The sequence below is a fragment of the Symphalangus syndactylus genome, chromosome 3 (genome assembly GCF_028878055.3).
Source record: "Symphalangus syndactylus isolate Jambi chromosome 3, NHGRI_mSymSyn1-v2.1_pri, whole genome shotgun sequence".
Taxonomy (NCBI): domain Eukaryota; kingdom Metazoa; phylum Chordata; class Mammalia; order Primates; family Hylobatidae; genus Symphalangus; species Symphalangus syndactylus.
This window is the reverse complement of record NC_072425.2, coordinates 50,086,127-50,112,773: the sequence shown is the minus strand read 5'-3', so window position 1 is coordinate 50,112,773 and position 26,647 is coordinate 50,086,127. Positions and strand designations below refer to the sequence as shown.

The following is a 26,647-nucleotide window of genomic DNA, read 5'->3' as shown; positions in this document are numbered from 1 at the left end:
GTAAAGATAAGTGCTACCTTTAGAAGGTAAATTTTAGCTATATAAGATACTGAATGCTTATGAAGAAAGGCAGAGTCCATCATCTTCATACTGACCACAGCCACAAACAGTGGCACCAACCTCTTTCAGCAAAGCCCCTGAAGCCACCACCCAAACAAGACCCCATGGGGACAGCATTCTGTCCGCCACCCACCTGGCTTTCTTCACTCACCTCAGGGAATTTCTTTTTCTGCACATATTCAGTGGTGGCCGCATCAAAATACTTGGCATAGCCCTCATTCAGGCTGTAAATCTTTCCTTTCTTCTTAATCTTGACATCTTTTTCCACCAGGACAAATTCACCAAGAGCCTAGCAACATGAAGAGAGATGCCAGGAAGAAGAGAGAAGCCAGGAAACAGAAGCCAACCGCATGATCCCCACATCAGAGCAGGAGAAGATGGGGGCCTGCTGGCAGAGCTGGGGCTTGGCTGGGGTCACTCTGAGCCTGCTCTTTGGTGTTTTCATGAGTGGTGGGAAGAATAGGGACCATATGGAGCCCACACAGGAAGCTCTAGCAGTAACATAGCAAGCAGCAAGACAATTCTAAGGAAGAGGCCCATAGTCTTCTTTCTTTTCCTTTGCATCTTCCACTGTCAGCGAGGCTCCTCATTTACGATGAACCCAACTGTGTGTATCTCCCAAGTTCTCACCCCCAGATTAGTGTTTTCAGGAAGACAGGCCATCAACAGTGAGAGGAAGAAGTTACATTGTTGTATGAGGGATGCATTTTAACCATTAATTTGTGGTACAGGCTGGGCGTGGTGGCTCATGCCTGTAATCCCAGCACTTTGGGAGGTTAAGGTGGGTGGATCACGAGGTCAGGAGATCGAGACCATCCTGGCTAACATGGTGAAACCCCGTCTCTACTAAATATACAAAAAATTGGCCGGGCATGGTGGTGGGCACCTGTAGTCCCAGCTACTCGGGAGGCTGAGTCAGAAGAATGGCGTGAACTCTGGGAGGCGGAGCTTGCAGTGAGCCAAGATCATGCCACTGCACTCCAGCCTGGATGACAGAGCAAGACTCCATTTCAAAAAAAAAAAAAAATTGTGGTACAGTTATTTTGTTTATGTTAGTGATTCAATCGTAGAAACTATTCATAGTTTCTGGTATCCCACTGTTATCCGGGGAAAAGAGGAAGCCGCCTTCATCAGAAACTGTGTTCACCCGGCATAAGGAAAAAGTTGGTAAAATCTAAAGGAATCCTCAGACATATTAATAAAAGTGTGCCTAGTCCCTCTCCACAACTCGTGTAGCCACCTTGGTCAGTACCTGCAGGGCATCTCTCAAATACCCTTATGTCTAGTTCTGGTGACATCAGTCACTAAAAATGTGATCAGCTTGTGGCAGATACCCCCTTAAATGCTCATATCTGTCTAAGTCACTGGGAGGAAAATCAGAGCCTGGAAACCAGATCCATTTTGATGAATGTCCAAGATTTTGAGAGTGAAACTCCAAAATGACAGCTCACAGTTGGCAGCTAGGCCAGAAGGTTCCCAAGGAACATCAGAGGTATTCCCAGAATATAAAGAGGCAAGGCCACAGAATGACTCCACATAGCAGAGGTGTTGCTACGAGAGGTAACACTGTCCATGTCAGAAACAAGTCAGTGCCAAGGAGACTCAATAACAAAAACAACTAAACAATCCTTTCCTGCCTAACATGAGTGACAACTGCTTCTATATCAATGACTTCAATCTCTCTGCCTCCTAGATAAAAATGATTAAGGTAACTAGTGATTAATTGCACCCACTTCCAGACAATATCCAATCCAGACTGACCCTCTCTTCCTCAAATCCTCTTTAGAATCACCAAGCAAAACCCCAAGTGCTATAAGCCCATCTCAACTCCCTCCTTATGCAACACCCCATGGTTCCTCTGCAGTGCCTGCTAAATCTAACTTCAGGTATTACAGGTGCACGAGTGATGGTCTTTGACTCATGAGCTTTAACTCACTGTGGGTGTCTGTTGCTTTGGAGCAGCCCGGCGCTGATTTCTACTTCTGAAAAGTGCCCTGACTTGCTTTGAAGAATTAACTCTTCTCATTGGATGCCAGTCTAGGAAGACTCATATCTGGGCCTCTTGTAGGCCAAGGTCAGGTATGTACCTTAGCTTGAAAATGAGATACCCCTCCCTGGGATTTGAAACCTGAGTGAGAGGCGCAGCACCGGGGGTGGTGTCCAGGCCAGACCAGCCATGTTGCGAGACCACTGCTGTGCTTCCTGCTTCCTGGTCCTCTAGTCCTGCCCGTTCCTAGCCAGGGTCCTCAGCTTTTCCATCAATGCAGTAACTCCTTTCACTTAATTGAGCCAGGGTCAATTTTGCTCTTGCTTTTCAGCAAAGAGGATGGAGATGCACAACTGTCATCTGAACAGTGGCACTCACTCACCACCTGAACAGAGGCGAGCATTCTGCATCAGGACAGGTGAAAACGCCTTGCGTTGATCCACTCCTGGGGCTGGGGCTGCGACTCCCAGGCCCTGGGAATACTGTTTCTACAATTTTATTAACCTGGAAAATGTGTTCATTTGTTCTGATTGTGTGGTCACCAACAACTGCTGATTTTTAATATGGGCTCTCATACACTCTGTTACCAATTATCAGACACCAGATCCTTGTCACAAGAAACAACAGCTCCCATTTGTAAATGAATGCCTTGACATTGAGCTTTACCCACAATGGAGAGTTGGTTAACAGGAGGTGGTCTCTCTGTGCCTGAACAATATGTGTGTTCTGACAAAATCAAATCACCAGCCCTGCAAACCCACAGACCTCACAGGCTCAGTTTGACCCACCAGAGAATGCTGCCTCCATAAGCTACTGGCCGCCTTCCATGGCATTTCTATCTGTGACAACTGCCACAAGCTACCTCCGCTGGATGTCGAACAGGCACTAAGCTTTGTGCACTGGGTCTTTGCTCAAATGTCCTTTTTAGTAGGCTGATGTGATCCAAAGGGGTTTCAGGCTAATACATAGAGATCCGGAAAGATGCTATGGTTCATCTCTTCCTTCTGTCATGTTGACAAGCTCTGGTGCCCACCTATGTCCAGACTGGGCCCTGCTGTCATGACTGAGGGCAGAAAACAGAGGCTCTGTCTGTGCCTGGGAATCCTTCAGTTGGGTCCCTGAGTCAAAGCATCTCCCATTGCCTTTAGAACTGCTCAGAATGTTCATGGAGATATTTTGCTTGTACTCAAGAGCAGTTGTGTTGGAAATTTAGCATGGTAGAGTAATTAAAACACAGACTGCTGAAGTGTGACTCCTGACACCGGTCACTAGCTTGACCTTGCACAAGTTACTCACTCTCTCTACGCCTCACTTTCCCCATCTGAAAATGGGAATAATAGTAGGACATACCTCATAAGGCCACTGTGACATTTAAATGCATTAATAGATATAAATTTCATAGGACAGGTATTTTACATTCCTACCACTTATGAAGAATTATCTAACTCTTAGCTGTTATTCTACAACAACTTTAGAAAGGGTGTTTTATTGTCTGAGGGTAATATTTGTAAGCCGTAGAATTTCTCAGGGTTTGCCAGCTTCTTTGAACATAAAGAGAAATTGAGGCATTAGCAAACTGACACAGCGATGGGTCTTGGTCTAATGGGCATATAGGCGAAAAGATTCTATTTGAAAAGTTTCTGGTTTTCCATACTATAAACTCTGTTTTGTGAGTTAACTCCATGTCATTTTGAAATTTTGCAAACCCCTCTCTCCACACATGTGCACTAACACGTGAACTCCACAAGGGCCGTCATGCGTGTTTGATCAATGCTCCATCTCCACTGTCTGGAATGCTGCTTTGGGACACAGTAGATGCTCAATAAACAGCTGTAAATCAAAAACTTAAATACTTACCTTTTGTCTAAGTGAACCCAAGAGGTTTTGACGTGTTCTTTGGTCAACGTTAGCTGAGTTTTCACAAGACCTCAGGATACTTGGCAAAGCATTTCACAAGTGATGGGCAAGGCATCCAGCATTTAAAAGTGAAATTCACGGAGCATTCTACTGGATGGTGCTGCTCTAATAAACCCGTGCTTCTGCTGGAAATTTGCAGCATTGTGATTCTTAAATCATGGCGTTCTCATAAGCCAAAGAGATTGAGCGCATTTTTGGAAAATGAGCTCCTTAAGGACAGGGCCTGAGTTGACGCAACTGGCTCTGCAGGACACTCCTACCCCCGAGTGCCCTCACTGGGACAGAGGCCCTTCATGGTTTCTGATGATGGTGTTGGCTCCCCAAACTAGGCTCTCAGGCCCCCTGGTCCCCAAAACAAGTATTAGGAATAACCAGGACATTATCGCAGAGAACTGGCATTAAGGTACAGAGGCCCATGGAGTCCCCAGGCACAGATGATGCCATATTCTGTACCTACCGGGTCAAGCATGAAGAGGTCCACGCCTTGCCCTGTGGAAAGAGCCACCAGGGTTGCACTACCGTACAGCGCATAACCTGCGGCCACAATATTGCGGCCACACTGCAGGGCGTCCTTTTCAGAAGGCTCATCCTCTGAGGTCTGTGGAAGAGAGGGAGAAATGCCACGTGTTATTGTTGTCTCTGGAGAGAACCCTTTGCCAGGGGCCTGGGCTTCAGATCTCCTCGAATCACTGAAGGAAGGGCAGTTCTTAGAATTTTAAGCTGCTTCAAATCTATCCAGAGGAAATGAGTGGCCATGTTGCCAACAGTTCTAGCTCAACCATGGCAAAGGCCATTCTTGGACTTCTTCCTTCCTGTTTTCCAAACGCATGTGTCTGTAGCCTGCCAAGAAAAGCACTCTCAGATGCTAAAACTGTAGCCCTTCTTCATCATAAGCCATGTTCCCATAAGCCATGATACTCACAACTCAGATCACTGAGCTGAGCATGCAGATGCAGTGTCTTACTCTGCACACTCAACAGCCCTTTGGGGCAGACAGCACCATCACCTCCATGACTCAGAGGGAGAACTCTGAGAGCAAAACCACCTGAGATTAACAACCTACTGCAGCTGGAGTGGCTGCACAACTCACCCAGCAGCCGGAAGCCCTGATTCTGGCTTTCCCTCTGACTCTGTGGATGCTCCTTCTCATTTGCTTCTCCTCCCCGCAGCACCTCTTCCTCTGATTCCTTAAATGTTCGTGCTCCTTCTGGTCCTTCTCTAGCCCTTGGTACATCCAACCAGTGCAAAATGATTCTTCCTCACCCCCTTATCCAAAATGGAGGCTCTCAGCTGCTACATTTGTATTGAGTTACCCCACCTTCCACAACACACACACACGCACACATATTGATGGGGCCAAGAAAGATTCATAGATTTGTGATTCAAACTGGCCCAATGTGAGTCTCTCCTCCAGAAACCTAGAATTGGAGTATAGCATTGTTGTGATGTATGTAGAAGCCTTGTAAACCCGAATGTTCTCGCCCCCATGTTCTGACCTCATGGTCTGGTCTTCCAGCCCTTGATGCCATGAGCACTCAGAGCTGCTTCTTTGAAGTTCCCAAAACATTTTCATTCATGGGCTTAGTGTTTGATCTCCCAGCTAGACTGTGAGCAACCTGGTGGCAAGCACCAACTCCATCTTGTTCATGTCTGTTTTCCCATCACCTAGCACAATCCGGTCCACGGATATTGCATTTAATTCACACACACAACACACACGTGAGTTTACACACACACATATATACATGCATGCATGTAGTGATTTTCAGCATAAGAATCCTATACACATTTTTTAGATTTATACTATTTCATTTTTTGAGTGATTGTAAATAGCACATATTTTAAAATGTAATTATAATTATGAATTAGTTAATGCTAATATATAGAAATCCAGTTGATTTTGTATCTTGATCTTGTATCCTGTGACCTTGCTAAACTCACTAGTTCTAGGAAGTGTTTTGGTTTTCTGTTTGTACATTCCTTGGGATTTTCTACATAGACCATCATGGCATCTGCAAGGACAGTGTTACTACCTGCTTTCCAACCTGTATGTGTTTCATCATCTTCCTTGCCTTATTGTGCTGGCTATGACTTTCAGGATTACATATGTTGGGTAATAGTGGCAAGTGAGGATGTCCTTGCCTTGTTACTGATCTTAGAGGATAAGCATTCACTCTTTCACCATTAAACGTAATGCTAGCTGTAGATGTACTTGATAGAGTTAAGGGACGCTCCTCCTCTGTTTCTTGTTTTCTAAGACTTTCTTTTTTTTCAGAGACAGGGTCTTGCTCTGTTGCCCAGGCTGGAGTGCAGTGGCTTGGTCATGGCTCACTGCAGCCTCCAACTCCTGAGCTCAAGTCATCCTCCCGTCTCAACTTCCTGAGTAGCTGGGACTACAGGTATGCATTACCACCCCCCTCTCCTGCTAATGTCTTTTTTGAGATGGGGGTCTTGCTATGTTTCCCAGGCTGGTCTCAAACTCCTGGCCTCAAGCAATCCTCCTACCTAAGCAAGTTTCTTTTTTAAATAATGAATGAGTGTTGAATTTGTTCAAATGTTTTTTCTCCATCAATAGATATGATTGTGTGATTTTTCTTCTTTTGCCTGTTGATATGGTGGATTACACTGACGGATTTTGAATACTGGATCAGTCTTCCATCACCAGAATAAACCCCACTCAGTCATGGTGTATAATTTGTTTTATGTATTGTTGAACTCTATTTGCCAATATTTTGTTAAGAGTTTTTGCATTTATTGATGAGGAACATTGGTCTGTGGTATTTTTTTGAACAATCTTTGTCTGGTTTTTTTATCAGGATAACACTGGTTTCATAAAATGAATTGGGAAGTATTCCTTCCTCTTCTCTTTTCTGGAAGAGACTGAATAATCTGTGAATATTTGGTATGTTTTTCCAGTAAACCATCTGAGCCTGGAGCGTTCTTTTCTTGGACATTAGTTTCTTAATAGTATTGAGCCCTGTAGGTAGCCATTCAAAGTATCTGTTTTCTGTTGGGTGAGTTAGAGTATTGTACTTTTTGAGACATTGGTTCATTTCATCTAAGTTGTCACATGTATGCATGTGGAGTTGTTTCTAATATTCTCTTTTTATCCTTTTAAAAAACAAGGCAACCTAAGATTAACAATCTACTGCATAAATACACAATTCTCTGATCATTTTCCCAAGATAAATTCCCAATAATTAAATAATTGAGTAAAAATCTTTTGATATATATTGAAAAATTGTCCTCCAGAAAGAGTGCATCAATTTATACCTTTACCATCAATAATAAGAGGGTTCATTTTAATTCTGCCTGGTAAACACAAGATAGCATTGTCTTTTCAACTTTGTCAATTTGACAGGTGGACAAAATGACATCTCTTTTGTTTTAACTTTTATTTTTTGTGAGTCAGGTAAAACCTTTTATATATTTATTTTGACCATTTTTGTTTTGTAAGTTGTCTATTTCATGTCTTGCTTATTTTTCTATCAGGATATTCATCTTCTTATTTATTTTAATAGTTCTTTATATATAAAGGATATTAATGTCTTGTATATGTTACAAATATTTTCCTCGATTGTCATTGCCTTCTTATTTTATTTATGGTGCCTGTTTTTGCAGTGCAGTTTTAAAATTAAAATTATTCATGACATTCCATATGTTTTCTTCTCTTGTCTTTATGTTTAGACTGAATTTCTCCTACATCAAGACAGGATGACACAAATATTCCCCACTTCTCCACCAAACTCATCGACTCATCTATAATTTATTTCTATGCATGGAAAAAAAAGAATGGTTCAGTTTTTGTATTTGTCTAACACGGTCCTGAGATTTCAAAAACCCAGTTTATATCAACAATCTTCATTGCCATGACACCTTTCTCAGTAAATTTTATAGTAGTTTGCAAATGATTTAGTGCTGTCTTTTTATTTTTTTCTACACCAATAAATATCTAAGTCCATCAGACAGGTGGTGCTTCCTACCACTACTTTTTGGTAAAATTAATGAAAATTGCAAGAGCTCCATGTATTTGGTGGTAGAAATTATGAAATGTGGACTTTTTTCCTTTTTGTTGAGGTAATAAAGCATATAGCAGAGCATACAAATCTTAATGGTACATCTCGATAAATTTTTACAAATGTATAATATACACTTATGTGTATTTATAGAATATTTTACATAACATCCAGATCCATTTATATAACATTTCCAGCAACCTCGTGGTCTCTACGGCTAGTGAAGCCAGGCCTAGTAGTCTCTTCCAGTCACTATCACCTCCTGCCAAAGGTAACCTCTATTCTCACCTTTATCACCAAATCTAACTTTATCTGGTTTGGAACATCATATAAATGAAATGACACTGCATGTATTCTTTTGTATGGCTTATGATTTTCAAGTTTATTTCTTTGCAATTTTATCTATGTTGTTACACATAGCAGTAGTTTGTTCTTTTTCATTGCTATGTAGTTTTCTGTTGTATGACTATATCACAATTTATTCTCCATTCTCATGTTGATATGCATTTGAATTTTTCCGGTTTGGGGCTACTATGACTAATTTCTCCATCTTTGGGCAGACGCAGCATTCCTTTCTTCTGTGTGGGTCCCAGGAGTGAAATTGCTTGGCCATAGTGTGTAAATATCTGTTTAGCATTAGTAGGTGCTATCAAATGTTTTCCAAAGTAGTTATACTATTTGATAGTCCCACCAACGACGTATAATAATTCCAGTTTCTTTGCCAACACTTGGTATGCTTAGTCTTTTTAGATTTAGCCACTCTGGAAGAGGAGAATGGTGTCTCACTGTGGTTTTAATTTCATCTTCCTAACGTAACTGGGCAGCTTAACTTCATAATATATTTTAAAACATGTTTCCCTTCTCTTGGATTTCAAGATATAGCCTTGAAGCAAACTGCAGAAGCCTTTTCTCTTAGCTATAAAATAACTCCCTTTCTCACCGTATATACTCCCTGTGCATTTAGCTAACTGCATGCTAGTATCTATTATGTGCCTTCTTAGAAGTTCCAGGAGGTAATCTTGAGACAGACAGACCAAGCATGGAGACCTAGCTGCAAAATTCCAGAGATTACTTCAATGCAGCTAATTAACAACTCGGCCACTGTTGAGATGATGTCAGCCTGAGGTCCAGGTGGACTGGCACCAAAGATAGTCACAAAAACAAGACACAGAGATACTGTACTCAGCACAATTCTTGCATGCCCTCCTTAATCAAGTTTTCCTCTTTTAAACCCCTCCCTTCCCCTGAAATAGTCAAAGTGGTTGATTTGATGAGAATCTGGCCACTTCCCCTTTACTAGTTGTGGTTAATAAAGTCACTTTCTTTTTTTTTTTTTTTTTTTTTTTTGAGACGGAGTCTCGCTCTTTCACCCAGGCTGGAGTGCAGTGGCGCGTTCTCGGCTCACTGCAGGCTCCGCCCCCCGGGGTTCACGCCGTTCTCCTGCCTCAGCCTCCCGAGTAGCTGGGACTACAGGCGCCTGCCACCTCGCCCGGCTAATTTTTTGTATTTTTAGTAGAGACGGGGTTTCACCGTGTTAGCCAGGATGGTCTCGATCTCCTGACCTCGTGATCCGCCCGCCTCGGCCTCCCAAAGTGCTGGGATTACAGGTGTGAGCCACCGCGCCTGGCCAATAAAGTCACTTTCTATCTACCAGGCCTCACTCTTGTTAACTGGACTCTGCAGGCAGCGAGCATGTGGACCTGCATACAGTTACAATTTTAGTGGCCCATACAGTGTGCTCTGGGGGCCCAAGCCCACGGTCTGGTTTCTATTGGACAGGGCCTGTGGGGCTGCCTGTGGGCTCCAGTTGCTGTGGCTACCTGACCCCTTGGCTGGAACACTAGGGAGCCTCCTGCAGCTGCCTAGATGCTTTTGTCTTGGGGATCCTCTCTTTCTCTTCCTGCTGCAGTGCCTGATACCTCCAATGTTTCACTGGTGCAATGAAAGTGACTTTTAGAGAAGTGACAAACTTTGGAATTTTGGAACTTTGAAACTTTGGAACTTGGTGAGTTAGTCGGAGTGCATTTGACCACCCTCTGCCTCTTTTGGGATGTCACTGGGACTCTGCTCTATTTAGACTTGGCTGCTAGTGACACCATTTGAGCATTTTATGCATTTGTATTTGTTTGTATTTGTGGCACCCTTGGGGCCTTGCTGGGTTCAGGCTGTTCCAGGGCAGGGGTTGGGGGAGAATTGGAAACTGAGGTGAGATATTTGGGACTCTACTCAGCCCTCCCTCCCCCCACTTCTTCCAAGTCAGCCTCCTGATGATCTTGGAGCACCTACAGCCTTATTCCTCTTGGCCAAAAGCACCCATAGCTCCCTCTGGCTGGAAACATTTCACCTTGACTGGTGACTTGCAAAGGTGGGAAGGGTTCATCCCACACCATGGCACTGAGGATCTCCCTGGCAGGAGATAAACCTGGGTGGTGAGGGTACTGACCCCATGCCTTGCAGTGGCTGAAGGGCTCACAAGCCTCCCCTCCTTTCTTTCTCTTTCCTCTTCCTTCCTGTAAAACTTGACCTTTCTCCTCTACATCTCTTTCTTTTCTTTTTCTCATTTCCTGTCCAGTCCAGGGGTTCAGCCTTGAAGGAGAAAAACCGTTTCCAATATCACGGCCTCTGATTTTGTCATCTTCCTTGGGACTGGTTACATATTCTGGCCCATTTTTGTGCACATTTTAAACTGATGGGCAAATTACAAGAAGAAAAACTCAAGAGTTCAAATGGTTAACCTACACTGTGGAGTTAAGTAGAATCTTCTTTAGCTCTTTACCTTCCTCTCTTTTCTGCCTGCTTTAAATCTGCTGTTATTAAACTGCTGGTGCTGAGGCAAGATTCATTATTTATGATCTAAATCGAATATAAACATTGAAAACTCATTTGAAACTGAACAGCAAAAAGGGGTAAAAGATTTAAAAAGAAAAAAACCCAAACTGCCATAGAGACTGCTTTACCCCAGATTTTGGCTGCCAGCTTTCCTTGGATTACCTATCAGGGCAAACAAAGTTAGCCATGTGAACAGCTTCCAATTTTGTCAGAAAAGTAACTTGGAGCCAGTTTTTATAGGTCAGTTTGTGATGCTATCTCATGACTAGAGTTCTCAGATAAAAGCTCTTAGACCTTCGTTTGTGTATAGATGTATACGTGTTTAGATATGTTTATGTAATGTACATGTTACAGTTATATTCTGTGTCGTGTCTAGCATGCTACCAAATTGGCTTACAAGTAAATGAGTACACATAAATTAAGTTCAAATGCTTTCCAAGTTCGCGTGAATCTTTGATAAATAAAACTGGCTTCAAAAATTATTAGTAAAATAAAAACAAAAATGCCTTCAGAATCATCAGCATACATTTGTGTCTAAGCAAATAAATTTTATATTTGTCTTTGCTAAATGTTTAAAGTGTCAGGGTTTGGCGCAAAGATTGTAAGACTATAACCCAGCCAAACACAGAGTAATCTTTGTGTAATTTTTTTGACAAATAAGACTAAGTTAGGATTGTTAGTTCAAGGAAAGCAATTGAATCCTCTGAGTTATTGGCAAAATGCCCATGGATTTAACTTTGAGGTTCTTACTTAGGTGTTCACCTAATGTTCAGACTTTTAAAATGGTTAACAGGGAAATAACTTTAAATAATGACTAACTTTGTATAATATCTGTTTTCAAAAAGAATCTAGATAAACTTAAAGATTAAAAAATTAAATACACATAAAGAAATATATGTTTTTAAGTGAATTTTTTCTGTAATTTAAAATCTTAAAATTATTTTAAATTAAATAATAAATGCTTATTGAATGTCTGGGTAGTTTCCAATTTTTTAAAAATTATAATAAATTATGGGAATAATTTACAATAAAATATGGGAAAACATGGTTCTAAAATTGTGAAATGACTTCATCTATAAAATACTAACATCTGACAAACAGTTCAGGACTTCTTGCTTACTAAATTTCCACTAAAATTTAAAGTTAGTAGAAATAAAAATTCTAATGACTATATAATTCTATAAATTGTATTCTTATTGTAAAAATAATTTTATAGGCTGGGCGCAGCAGCTCAGGCCTGTAATCCCAGCATTTTGGAAGGCCGAGGCAGGTGGATCACAAGGTCAGGAGATAGAGACCATCCTGGCTAACACGGTGAAACCCAGTCTCTACTAAAAATACAAAAAATTAGCCGGCCGTGGTGGCGGGCGCCTGTAGTCCCAGCTACTCGGGAGGCTGAGGCAGGAGAATGGCGTGAACCGGGGAGGTGGAGCTTGCAGTGAGCCGAGATCAGGCCACTGCACTCCAGTCTGGGTGACAGAGCGAGACTCTGTCTCAAAAAAAAAAAACTTGTGTGGTAAATTCTTGTCCTAAAAATAAAATGACTGATATCTAAAGAAACAAAATTTAGGACAAGTCAAAAAGTTTAAGCATATCATAAATGGTTTGTATAAATTGTATTAAAGTTTGTGGAGAATTTATAAAAGAATTTTGCATGTGATTAACTATAATTAAAAGGGGATTATTTGTAATAGCCCCCTATGTTTAAAGCAAGGTTGTCTGTCTTAAGGTATTTATTTGCTCCTAATAACAAGAAATTTTACTTTTATAACCTCTTTCTCTTAAAAACTTCTCAGAATCATATCTCAGAAGTTTGGCTTTGCTGTGTCTTGCTGCTTTCAGCTTTTTCTCCCCTTGAGAAGGCCTGAGAGGATAACTCTCTCATTCAGCTTTTTCCTCAACTCTTGTGACCTTTCTCCTCCAACTTTATTATTATGGCCTGGCACTAAAATGTTTTATCTTAAAGGTCTAGAAAAGCAATGTTTTCCTACATTATTACTTGATTCTGTACTTTCCTTGATATGTCTAAATTTGTCAACATGATTAGAAAGCTTCTCATGCAGTTACTGAGAATTATGTATTTCCCTGATACACTCCCAGTTTAACTTCCAGGTTATCCAAATAGGCTTCCCCTGAAGAGAAGCAGCTACACTGCAAGTTTTTCTTTCCCTGTCTGGTAATTCACTTAAGAAACAACATTTTACATTTTATCAAAATAATTCCTATGTTGTCTTTATTAGGTTTTAATTGCTTAGAAAAGTTGAGATCTAAAAGGGTTAAAGTTTGTACATCCATATAACCTTCTGTATTGCCATTGTTTGTTTGTTTGTTTGTTTGAGACAGAATCTCACTCTATTGCTCAGGCTGCAGTGCAGTGGCGCAATCTCAGCTCACTGCAACCGCCGCCTCCTAGGTTCAAGTGATTCTCATGCCTCAGCCTCCCAAGTGGCTGGTCCAACACTCCCAGCTAATTTTTGTATTTTTAGCAGAGACAATGTTTAGCCATGTTGGCCAGACTGGTCTTGAACTCCTGGCCTCAAGTGATCCACCTGCCTCAGCCTCCCAAAGTGATGGGATTACAGGTGTGAGCCACCATGCCCAGCCTGGATTGCCTTTTAAATCTTTCAATTATCACTCTGGTTAAATGAGCAACTATTGTTTAACAATGACCTACAGTTCTGTTTTAATCAATTGTTTTGAGCCTTTTAACATCTTTGACATTTTCAAAATTGAATCCTAAATTAAGTTTCTGACTTTCTGCTGGGGTTTACCAAAGCTATAAAAATTAATTGCCACGAGGTTTTAAAATCATTTTACAGGTTCCAGTCAGGTCAAAGGCTCTAGTATCACTACCTCCAGTCCCTAAAAAAGGCCCTTATCAGGTACTATTAACTAATCCTTGTGCAGTTAAGTTACAGGGCTTTGACTCCTGGGTGCACATATTTCATCTAAAGAAGGCATCGGCTCCTGCCAGTATCTGATACCAAACTCAAGCCAACCAAAACCTTGTCCCTGGATCCAGGCAAAGGTTACAATCAAAGTCGCCTGCTTTAATGAGACACAAGGACAGCCTTGTAGTCAAAACCAGTAAGATTGATTTATTAATTTTGCCTCTATCTAAAGTAATATGATTTATTCTATGCCTTAATACCAAATAATTAAAATGCTTAACTACCTATAAGCCTCCTTTCCTGTCATTCTCAGAAGTAGGCTGGGCTAATGATGCTTTAAAACATTACTAATTCTTTGTATTTTGTTTTACCTCCAGAACTGAAACTATTCAATCCCCCCAGGCCTAAAGACTATCGTGGAAGAAGTGAGCGTCTGAGATAGTAAGGGCCGGTCTTATGGGATCAAATTAATTCAGAGCCTCCAAATCCAGGACGGACACAGAGAGGCTTCAACAGCTGAACAAAATGCTTGTGTTTTGTGTAGCTAAGTGCTACTAGCCAAGCTCACAGTAGCTCAATGTATAGATTTGTACATAAGTCAATTTTGGAACCATGCCTTTAGGCTTTGGGTTTTTGGCTTTTACATTGCTTAAAAGAGGTTTTAAGGTTAATGAGTGCCCGCCCACCTCCATTCCCATCTGGCCTGGAACATTTAACTGGCTTTCACTGTTTTGACTCTAAGTCCCTGGGCCATAGGGGTCCCATCGAGGAACATGATGGACCTGGAGAAGGTAACCATACCACCCCAGCATCCATATGGGACAAAATAAAAGCTTGGCCATCAATACTGCCCCTGGAATACCTTGACAAAAAAGGGAGAATATAAACTAAAATAAAATCCTAAGCCTCTCAACAGACTGAATGGACCTGCCTCTTGGCCGAAGGAAATCCCCAGATAAACTGAAAAACGAGTTCAGGCCATGGCAGGAAGCGGGATCAGACATGCCTCCCTATACCTTCCCCCACTTTTTGGAATTAGGCACAACTGAAAACCCTAAGATTGACAAAATAGGCTGTTTGTCACAAGAAAATACCCAATTAGAAACGGGACCTAAGGTCACGCCAGGCAAGGGTTAGTCACTCACTCCTATATTGAAGAGGAAACCACGTCCTACTGCCATAGGTTTTTCTTTTTTCTAGCAGCCAAACAAGCACTGGTCTTAAGATCAGCTGACTAACTCACCCCCAGCCTCTTGTTCCACCAGCCAAGAGTACAGCTTTAATTAGACAAGAGACTAATTTCAGTAGCTCTCCTGATAAAAGACCACCAACCATGGGCTAGGTCTGGCCAGTTTACAGAAAGCACACACTGTGTGCCTTTATGTCCTAGAAAGACCTTTTGATATACAGGGCCTAAATGGAATACATTCCACCCCAAAATAAACATGGGTCATACATGCATATTTATTCAATACACATATGTCAGGATCATCTTCATAAATATTCATAGCTCCTCCTATAATCTGTTGAATTGTGTGTGTGTGTGTGTGTGTGTGTGTGTGTGTGTGTGTAGTTTGTTTGTTTTGAGAGGGAGTCTTGCTCTGTTGCCCAGGCTGGAGTGCAGCAGTGCAATCTCAACTCACTGTAACTTCCACCTCCAGGTTCAAGCAATTCTCATGTCTCAGCCGAGTAGCTGGGACCACAGCCACATGCCACCACTCCCGGCTAATTTTTTTTGTTTTTTTTTAGGCGGAGTCTCGCTCTGTCACCCAGGCTGGAGTGCAGTGGCGTGATCTTGGCTCACTGCAAGCTCTGCCTCCTGGGTTCACGCCATTCTCCTGCCTCAGCCTCCCAAGTAGCTGGGACTACAGGCACCCACCACCACGCCCGGCTGATTTTTTTGTATTTTTAGTAGAGGCGGGGTTTCACCACGTTAGCCAGGATGGTCTCGATCTCCTGACCTCGTGATTCGCCCCCCTCAGCCTCCCAAATTGCTGGGATTACAGGCGTGAGCCACCCTGCCCGGCCCCCCTTTTTTTTTTTGAGTCACTGTTTCACTCTTGTTGCCCAGGCTGTAGTGCAATGGCGCACTCTCAGCTTACTGCAGCCTCTGCCCCCCGGGTTCAAGCAATTCTCCTGTCTCAGCCTCCTGAGTAGCAGGGATTATAGGCGCCCGCCACTATGCCCAGCTAATTTTTTTTTTCTTTTTTTTTTTCTTTTTTTTGAGACGGAGTCTCGCTCTTTCACCCAGGCTGGAGTGCAGTGGCGCTATCTCGGCTCACTGCAGGCTCCGCCCCCCGGGGTTCATGCCATTCTCCTGCCTCAGCCTCCCTTGTAGCTGGGACTCCAGGCGCCTGCCACCTCGCCCGGCTAATTTTTTGTATTTTTTTTAGTAGAGACGGGGTTTCACCGTGTTAGCCAGGATGGTCTCGATCTCCTGACCTCGTGATCCGCCCGCCTCGGCCTCCCAAAGTGCTGGGATTACAGACGTGAGCCACTGCGGCCGGCCGTGCCCAGCTAATTTTTGATATTTTTAGTAGAGATGGGGTTTCACCATGTTGGCCAGGCTGGTCTCAAACTCCTGACCTCAGGTGATCCACCCACCTCGGCCTCCCAAAATGCTGGGATTACAGGCATGAGCCACCATGCCCAGCCTATTAAATATGTATATTTCGCCAACCTGTTGTCAAGCCCCACAGGAACCTCAGATATAATTGACAGTGAGGACCATGAAGTATAATTAAAACTAAGTGCAACACATACTTCCTGAATAATGCCCAAAACATATCCTCAGCCCCACAAGACACGGAAAAGCAAACTGCTACTATGTCTTAATCCCATAATGTCTTTAAATCATATGGCTTTAGATATCCTAACTACAGCCCAAGGCAACACTTGTACATGAATTAAGGCTGAGAATTAGATATCTACCAGATTATTCTCACAATATAACCCAAACTATACAGGCCTTAAATACTTATGTTTCTGCCATAGATTCCCTATCTCAAGACTCTGTAAGAGCACGGTTTAGTCAACTTCCTAATACATAGAAGACTCTCAAATACAATGTAACTGGCACTCTGCTTATTGTTCTCTTTGGTTGCTATGGATTGTTTGTTTGAGAGAGAGTCTTGCTCTGTCACCCAGGCTGGAGTGCAGTGGCATGATCTCAGCTCACTGCAACCTGCACCTCCTGGGTTCAAGCAATTCTCGTGCCTCAGCCTCCTGAGTAGCTGGAATTACAGGCATGCACCATCACCCTGGCTAATTTTTGTATTTTTAGTAGAGACGGGGTTTCACCATGTTTCCCAGACTAGTCTTGACCTCCTGGCCTCAAGTGATCTGCCCACCTCAGCCTCCCAAAGTTCTGGGATTATAGGCATGAGCCACCGCACCTGGCGAGGTTGCTATGGATTTTATTGCTGTTGTACACTTTATATGGAATGAAGGACAAGTTTTCTGAATTGTGAAGTTTCTAGTCCTGCTGGATGTCACAAACCCACCCAGCTCTCTGTTGCTAGGATTTCAGGGTAGGCAGAATGGCCCAAAAGATACGCCAGTCCCCAGGATCTGTGAATACCCAGCATTACACGGCAACAAAGACTTTGTAGGTGTACTCAGGGGTTCGGATTTCAAATAGGGAGATCACCGTGGGCCTTCCAGGTTAGATTAGTTCAATCTAATCCAAAGAGCGTTAGCAGAAAACTTTCTGTGGCTGGGGACAGGAGAGATGAGGCAAGAGGGGGAGAGGATGTCAGAGATTCAGAATGCCACCTGGAACCTAATGCCATGTCTGACATTTGTGTTGCACCCAGACTTTCAAAACAAGATCTCAGGGGTCCTTCTGTTACCATCCCAGGAATGCCAGAAAGTAGGCAGAGGGAGAATCGTCAATCCAGTTCTTCTAATGAGGAGCCCCAGGGAGAGAGAAGTTGGTGGTTTGCCTACAGTGGCTTTTCTCGTTAGTGGGAAGACAGAGGGTAGGACTCCAAACACACGGCTCTCAGCCCAGGAACCTTCCAGAGACCACCACAGGAAGGAGGTGTAAAATGTCAGCCTGTCTACTTACCTTTCTGTAGATGGCAAAGATGGTTCCGATGGAGGCCAGGCAGTCAATATTGGAAGATCCATCCAGTGGGTCAAAACAGACCACGTATTTCCCCTAAATCAGAGAGGAAAGCACCAACTGGTCAGCATATCTTCCCATTAGCACAGTTGCTCTATGTCAAGGCTGTGCATGGCAGAGTACACCACATCGAAAAGAGATTGAGAACCATGGTATATCCTTATCAAAAAACACCAGGACTTACGGAGGGCAGGGTGCCAGCTTATACACAAATACTCCTCTGGGTTTGTATCCATCTCGCCTGTCTGATGCGAAGACCAGAAGATAAAGTGGTTGTGTCTTGAGAGACCAACGTCCCCCACACCCACCCACTCTGCTGTCACAGGCAGCTCCAGCCATCAAGGGAAGCCCCAGGTCCTCGCTCTGTCGCCCAGGAGGGAGAGCGGTGGCGCAATCTCGGCTCACTGCAAGCTCCGCCTCCCGGGTTCACGCCATTCTCCTGCCTCAGCCTCTCCGAGTAGCTGGGACTACAGGCGCCCGCCACCATGCCCGTCTAATTTTTTGTATTTTTAGTAGAGACGGGGTTTCACCGTGGTCTCGATCTCCTGACCTTGTGATCCGCCCGCCTCGGCCTCCCAAAGTGCTGGGATTACAAGCGTGAGCCACCGCGCCCGGCCCCCAGGTCCTTTTTATAGCCCCCTGTGTGCAAGGTCACGAGAGACCCTTAGTGATGGGGACCAGAACCCCCAGGCCAATTAAACACCGGTAATGCAACTTCAAGAGCAATGAGAGTCCACTTGATTTAGTTTTCCCTGACTTTCCAGTGAGTATTGGCCTAGCTTCATTTGAGCTTTGTTTCTGTTTTTTTTTCCCTTGCTCAGCCAGAGTAGAAAAGAAAAGTTAGATAATTTGTAAACTTGGAAATTCCCCAACATCTCTATAATAATCCAATTTTTAAAAAAAAATCCAATTTAGCCCATTCATTCATGCATGCATGCATTCAGCAGATACATGTTGAGCTTCCAGCATATGCTGGGAACTGTTCAAGGCCCTGGGGTTTGTTTCCGGGGGGGCGGCGATCCCAGCAGCAAGGCTGGATTTCCTGGCACTGACATTCCAGTGGGAGAACAGACAGAGAGCGCACAGGTCAGCACACACGCAAGCAGGCTGTGGCACATGCCCTAAGGAAAACCCACGTAGGCTGGGGGCTGGAGAGCCATGAGAGGGGTCACATTTGATGACAGGCCTGACTAGAATTAAGGAATGAAGAAACACACAGAGATCTAGAGAGCAAAATTTTTTTTTTGTTTTCTTGTTTTTGTTTTGTTTTGTTTTTTTGACAGAGTCTCATTCTGTTGCCCAGGATGGAGTGCAGTGGTGTGGTCACAGCTTGCTGCAGCCTGGAGATCCTGGGCTCAAGCAATCCTCCCACCTCAGCCTCCCAACTAGCTGGGACTACAGGTGCACACCACCATGACAAGCTAAATTTTTATCTTTTGTATCTTTATTTTGCCTAGGCTGGTCTCAAACTCCTGAGCTCAAGCAATCCTCCCACCTCAGCCTCCAAAGCGCCGGGATTGCAGGCGTGAGCCATTGCGCCCATCCTAGAGAGGAGAATTTTTGGCAGAGAGATCAGCAGGTTTGGAGTATTCAAGAGCTGCCACGGGCCAGGTGTGGTGGCTCACGCCTGTAATCCCAGCACTTTGGGAGCCTGAGGCGGGTGGATCACCTGAGGTTGGAGTTCAAGACCAGCCTGGCCAACATGGCGAAACCCCGTCTCTACTAAAAATACAAAATTAGCCGGGCATGGTGGCGCATGCCTGTAATCCCAGCTACTCAGGACGCTGAGGCGGGAGAATTGCTTGAACCCGGGAGGCAGAGGTTACAGTGAGCTGAGATCGCGCCATTGCACTCCAGCCTGTCCAGCCGGGCAACAGAGCAAGACTCCATCTCTAAATAAATAAATAAATAAATAAATAAAGGAACTGACATGAAGACCTATGTGGCTATGTGGCTCAGGCCAATCAGAAAAGATAATGGTAGATCAGACTGGAGAGAGAAACAAGGGTCATATCAACTGAAACTGAAAGTTGGAAGTAATAGGTGTGATGTAGCTAAAATTATGTGAGACGAGGGCAAAAGTGCCTTGTGCAGTACCTTGCATAGAGCAGAGGTTAAATAAATTTGGCTTTACTTTAACTTCTTTTCCATTCCTCCAGCTAATCACAAAGAAATGGCCTCTTGTCTATTGACCGTATTGCAGCTGAACATTGGTTGAAACTTTTGGCCATCAGCAAACCTCTCTGTATAATAAGCTGTGTGTGAACCCATAGTGAATGCAGACCCTCCCCAGCCGTGCCTGCCTTCACTGACTTCACCATCCTACGAGGCAAGAGCAGAGGAGGCTTGTGGTTTTGTTTCTGGACCAGTCTAACAGCTCATCAGGCACAAAGAAATCTCTGCTGAAACTGTAACCCCTCGCAAAGTGCGGGCTAGGGGCGGGAGTGAAGATGAGAAGGCGGGGGCAGTGAGAGGCTGTACAGTACAGCTCTTCCCTGGACTCCACAAGGTTAAGCCCCCCAAAATTTGGCTCTTGTTACTGATTAAGTGAACAGCCACGAACAAGAGCCCACTGAGGCGGTTCCTACATCACTCTGAACTATTTCCTTAATGAGTCACTGTCCTACTGTGGAGTCTTCTTTCTCTAGACGGCACAAGATTTCCAACTAGAGAAGTATGCAATCCTTTGTTTCCAGAAAACAAATGTTAAGAAATAGAGGAAAATCTGGGGAATTAAAGAAAAGCAAGGCAGCTTATTTCCGGCTCAGTATCATCATCTACTGGCGAGCGCGGGCACCGCAGCCCCAGGACGCACCCTCTTCTCCTTGGCGGTGATGATGGCGTCCTTATTCTCTTCTGAGACCAGGACGCAGGTGCTGTAGGAGGATTGGAGCATGTTGATCACCAGGGAATTGGATAGCACGTCCAGTTTCTTCACCTCATCTCCCGTCACGTTCACGCTTCCTGCGATTCCATACCTGAGAAGACAAAAGGCTGAATGAAGAAGTCACTAGGGGGTCTTAACTCCAGCAAAGAGCCCGGGACCCTAAAACGCCAGCAGTGTACTCCCCTCTCGTTCTGCGTCTCTGGAGTCTCCAAGTCACACGTGCAGAAGAAGGCGATTATGCCTCGCAGGATGTCTCTCAGCTTTGCCTCCCTTACACCTTGGAGTCGTTTTCTTAGCCTCCCAGTGAGATGACCCAGGATTCAGTCTCACTAAAACACAAACCCATTCTCAGCACAGGGAGATGGAGCAGACAGGGGGCTCATCAAATCAGACCCATCGCCATAACTGAGGACTCCAAAAGTAAAGGGCCGTGGCCTCCAGCCCTGGAATTTCTTTTTCTTTTTTTTTCAGACGGAGTCTCACTCTCTCCCCCAGGGTGGAGTGCAGTGGCGCGATCTCGGCTCACTGCAAGCTCCGCCTCCCGGGTTTGCGCCATTCTCCTGCCTCAGCCTCCCAAGTAGCTGGGACTACAGGCTCTCGCCACCACGCCCGGCTAATTTTTTTCTGTATTTTTAGTAGAGATGGGGTTTCACCGTGTTAGCCAGGATAATCTTGATCTCCCGACCTCATGATCCACCCGCCTCGGCCTCCCAAAGTGCTGGGATTACAGGTGTGAGCCACCATGCCAGGCCAAGCCCTGGAATTTCAAGTCTTTGTGGATTCTCCTCACACAGTGCCCTGCTGGAACGAATTAAAATTGCCCTGTGGTAGCTTGGTGTTACTTGAACTGAGAAGGAAATTTGGGGGCAGACTTACTTCATTTTTTTCTTCACTGTCATTCCAAGCGGTATAAGAGAGTGCTACTATGAGAATTCTATGCCAGTCAGGGCCAGGGCCCCATGCCTGTAATCCCAGCACTGTGGGAGGCTGAGGCATGTAGGTCGCTTGAGCCCAGGAGTTCAAGACCAGTCTGGGCAACACAGTGAGACCCTGTCTTTACAAAAAAAATACAAAAATTAGCTGGATGTGGTGGCACACACCTGTAGTCCCAGCTACTTGGGAGGCTGAGATGAAAGGATCATCTAAGCCTGGGGAGGTGGAGGTTGCAGTAAGCTGTGATCACGCCACTGCACTCCAGCCTAAGCGATGGAGTGAGACCCTCAAAATAATTCTATCTAGAGGCTTTGGGTTTTACAGCATTCATATGCAAAAGTCTCCCCACTTCCACCCTCGCCCCTTCAGGGGGTTCTCAACACAGCAGCAGGAGGGGTCCTCCTAAAGTGCCCTCCAGTCTTACCCAGAGGCAAAATCCAAGTCCTCAAGTGGGTGTCAGGCACCACCGTGGAATCTCTGTGCCCGGGTTGGCACGGCTGCCTGTCTCTCTCGTCCTCACAGGGCCAGCCCCAGCCTCTGAAACCTCCAAGGCACACACCTGCCTTGTGACTGACTGCCCACTGGCCTTGCTGCCCCACCTGGGACACTCTTCCTCAAGAGCCATGTGGCGGCCACCCCAGTCAAGCTTTGGCTCAAGGATCATCTCTCAGTGGTGCCTTCTCTGGCCATCTGTTTGGAGCAGCATGCCCTGGTCCCCAACATCTTACTCGATGCATTTTCTCCTCTGCCCTGACCACCATCTAGCTCCTGTTTATTGTCTGTGAGCTCCACAACGGCAGGAATTTTTTTTCCATTCTGAGGGAAGTCATATCCTTCATGTGTCCACCCTGCACCACTACAGCAAGGCTCAGTCACCCTGCCACCCTCTCATGTTCCAACAGCCGCAGATGTCCCTGGGCCAGCACCCAGCAAGGGGCTCTGGTCCTTCTCGCCTTCACTAATGGTGTTCCCACCACAGCAGTGCTCTCTGCCCAGCTTTCTTCCTGCTCTTCCTCCTTTTCCTCTCTGGGACGCCTCCCTGGTCCTCTCAAGTGGGCCCCACACACCAGAAACACCCCCTCATCCCTCCTCAGTGCTCACCACACTCACGGACTGGCTTCCTGCTGCATGGCCTGCTTGCAGAGGGCAGGATCCGTCCTTCTGTCTGTTTCTGCAGTGCCCAGACACACAGCACATGCTCCATGTCTGTTCACTGAGTTATGAGGAAAGGATGGCAAGAAAGGAATTTCCCTTCCCTTCTGATGTTAATGCTATTTATTTGTGGAAGGAAATCTCAGGTGGTTCTAACAAGCAGCCAGGGTTGAAAACCACTGATCTACCTTAAGCTGGGGGCAAACTCATTTCCTACTCTCTTCCCTGAATGGCACCCCCACCTCACCCCCCCAACACCAACCCCCACCCATGGCACATCATTTGGTGTCTGAGGAACCATGATGTGAGCAGTCAGCTGTCTTGGAAAACAGTCCTAGCAGCCTCACCCCAAAGACTGTGCCTCCTGGTCAAGACAAAAGCAAGTAAGCAACAGCAGCAACAAAACTAGGTTGACTGCATCTGAGTTTCAGGGGACCACAAACGCAGGCCCTGGTTCGATATGGAATCTGGATGTGCTTGCCGCTGGAGAATGAACAGCGGGCCCAGGCCTGCGGTGGGCAGAGCTGAGAAACAGGCTCTGTCTTGCACTTTGCAAATCCCCCCTCATCCGTCTAACCCCACCCCTCAGCCGACCCCCTGCACCCTCCCTCCAGGTACTGGGCAGCACCCCTCTTCCCGGAAAGAATGGAAACTCACCAGGAAATGTGAGTTCCTGGCAATAGCTTCACCTGAGATGATGGGTGAAAGGGGCTCTCTAGCCCATAGGACAGTATCTTGCAGAGTTTTGACTGGCACTAAAGCTCACTGACAGTCTCTAAAGGAATGTTCCCCCACGGCCATGAGAAAGCCAAGGAGAGGCTCCGGGCGAGCACTGCGGCCTCTCTTGTTCCCACCATAAGGAGAAGAGGAAAGAGAAGGGGGAAAGGAGACTCTCAAAACTTTTAAATTGCATTCACGGAGCCCGTGCTAGAAATATCTCCCCAAAAGGAGCCAGGGGCTTGCGGTCCCCTGCCTGGGCGGTGGTGGGAGTGTGAGACAGGCCACACATAGCCTGGCTGCTGCAGGATGGAACACCACCTTTTCCCTTCCTGAGAAACAATGCCAGGTCTTTTTAAAAATAATCCAAGTATCTTCTTAGAAAGAAAGAATTTCTAGCCACTGGGCTTCCCCTGCTGCCTCCCTGGGTGTCTGTTACACAGGGGCCAGGGAAAGATGCTGTCTGAGTTGGCAGAATATGGGGTCCCGGCTGGGATATGGGGCCCTTCCTTGCTGGCCCCAGGACCCTGCCTCAGCCGCCCAGAGGTTTCCACTGGCTGCGCCTGCCACCTAGTGGTCATTGACGGCTCAGGCACAGGCAAATCTGGTCTGGGCTTGGAATCGCGGTAGTGACAGGCACTGTGCGTGTATTACGGGGCCGGCACAGTTGAAGTCGTCATCACATGCGCTTGCTAACTCTGCAACAACCCTAAGAGTTAGGGGCGCTCGTATCCTCTCCATTTCACAAAGGGAATCTAAGGTCCTGGCGAGAGTAAATCACTGCCCATTATTACACGGTAGGAGATGCCAAATTAATAAGCACCTCAATTATCCATTTCCTAGGGCCACTTTGTCTCCTTCCTCGACCGCCATAAAGTCAAGTTTTGCAGCAGATAAGCAAGACCCCTATCACGGCAGCCACTGCCTAACCAAGAGCCCTGCACAGAGGGGAGCCCGATTTATGTGGGTTAATTACCCTGAGATGGGCTCAGGCAACCACGCTGAGGATAGCAGGGTCCACACAGGAAGAGGCAAAGTCCCTGTCTACCGTCACTCAGCAGAGCTGTCACCCGCAGGAGCAGGACAGGGTACCGGCTGTCCTTACATAGTGGAAGGCAATTAAATGCAAAGCATAGCTGTTACTGCCAAATGAGGTAAAAACAGAGCTGAAGCATCCACACACAGGAAAAAAGCAAGGATAATGCACCGTTAACCTGAGTCCTACTACTGGGTCACCACCCCTAAATAAATACAGTCTGTGGTGATCAAATGATAATTACATCTTATAATCTAATGCTATCACTTTTTGTGTTAAAAGCACTTAATTGTTCAGAGTAAATATTTTAAATGATTGGACTTTGTTAGCTCCTCATTTTGAGTCTCTTTCATCCTCAAAATATGTGTTCCTTCAGCTCCTGAGAGGACCTCCCCTGGAATTACTACAAGGGAAGCCCAAAGAAAGCTGGGGTTTTGTTTGTTTGTTTGTATGTTTTGAGATGGAATCTTGTCCTGTCACCCAGGCTGGAGTGCAGTGGTACGATCTCGACTTACTGCAACCTCCATCTCCCAGGCTCAAGCGATGCTCCTGCGTCAGCCTCCCGAGTAGCTGGGACTACAGGTGACTGCCACCACACCCAGCTAACTTTTGTATTTTTAGTAGAGACAGGGTTTCACCATGTTGGCCAGGATGGTCTTGATCTCTTGAACTCATGATCCACCCTCCTTGGCCTCCCAAAGTGCCAGGATTACAGGCATGAGCCACCGTGCCTGGGCACCGGGTTCTTTTTATTACAGACTTAAACGGGACACTGGGCTGTGACCATCAGCAGTGTAATGTGAACTTGGCCTCATCCGTGCTTGGATAAAGCACCAAAGAGAACCGTGTGGAAGACACCTCTGCACTCCCCTCCCAGGACTAGCACCTCCCAGCTTCCTGCACACCAAGTGGAGGTGAAGATAAAGAAAGAGTCACAGAGAAGAAATAAAACACGTAGCCAGCAAAACACTCCTTTAGATGATGAGAGAGCAGATGCAGGAAGGGGCTCTACCAAGCTTCCTATGTCGTAAATAATTTCCAGCTCCTAAAATATTTGCAAAGCTTATTAAAATAAAACACTCATGTCTGCAAAAGACATAAAGAGATGTTTCACGTAATCCCTCTACTTCTTTGTGCCAGTGAGACTCTCTCTGTGCAAATACAAGTCATGATAACACGACACATATTTTAATGCAACAAGCCACTGCACTTGGTATCATTATAATAACTGGAAAAATTATATGCATATTTCTTCATAGCATGTTTTCGTTCCTTTCTCAAAACAAGTCAAAGGCCCCTTTATCAAAGTACACATGATAGGAACTTGAAATGCAGCTTCCATCTAGGGCACACAGGGCCAATAAGCTTTGGACCCAGTTTCTTGCCAAAGCACCTGCAGCTCCCACACCCCTGCATGGGCCTGGGGTGCTCTGTGCCCCATGCCTGCTCCCCAGGACTCACAGGTGGGCCAGGCCGGCCTTGCGTACGGCCGAGGAGATGGCTTTGATGGCCGTGAGCATTGAGTTCAGCAGCTGGGTGAGCTCCCCAGTCCCTTTGGCCTGACGCCCCTTTTCCATAACGTAGCGGGTCAGGGTGAGCATGTCGGTTTCGAAGGGGCTTCTGTCCGTCATTATGGCTGGAATGCTTCAAATCCTTTTCTCCAGGCAGGAAACCTTGCTTACCTCTGAGGGCTGTGGCTCCACAGTGTGGAAGCTGATAAGAAATCTGTGCTGGCCCTGCCAGGATCTCTAAGGAAAAGGGCCCAAAACACATGACTCAAACAACTGCTGGGGCCCTCAAGGAACTCCCTCTGGCCTCAGGGACTGTGGCAGCTGCCAGGGAGCCGCAGCAGTCTGTAAACAGGACGGGCTGCCCAGAAACATGGAGCCGCTTTCTACTGCTGAGCACCCCCTTTCAAGATACCAAGAAGCCACAATTTAGGCACAGGCGGGAGGTGAGAAATCCAGTTGATTAAAAAATGATGCATAAAACCCTCTTATTCCAGGCTCCAAAGGATTCTTCACATATAGTGACTGCAGGGCCTGGCTCTCCCGAGGGCGGAGGTGGCAAATTGGCAGGTTCCTTATCTGGGACAA

General features: G+C 45.5%; 1 protein-coding gene across 1 annotated transcript in view; it reads right to left on the bottom strand.

The window, feature by feature from the left end:
- FBP2 (fructose-bisphosphatase 2) overlaps positions 1 to 26,280 on the bottom strand; it is a 40,204-nt gene extending 13,924 nt beyond the window's left edge. The window contains exons 1-5 of the mRNA XM_055271858.2: positions 26,013 to 26,280; positions 20,642 to 20,804; positions 17,770 to 17,862; positions 4,422 to 4,562; positions 212 to 349 (exon numbers count right to left, since the gene is read on the bottom strand). Coding sequence (XP_055127833.1) covers positions 212 to 349; positions 4,422 to 4,562; positions 17,770 to 17,862; positions 20,642 to 20,804; positions 26,013 to 26,182 — 705 coding nt within the window. The 5' untranslated portion in view covers positions 26,183 to 26,280. The remainder of the gene's footprint in view (positions 1 to 211; positions 350 to 4,421; positions 4,563 to 17,769; positions 17,863 to 20,641; positions 20,805 to 26,012) is intronic.
- Positions 26,281 to 26,647: the final 367 nt, after the last annotated feature.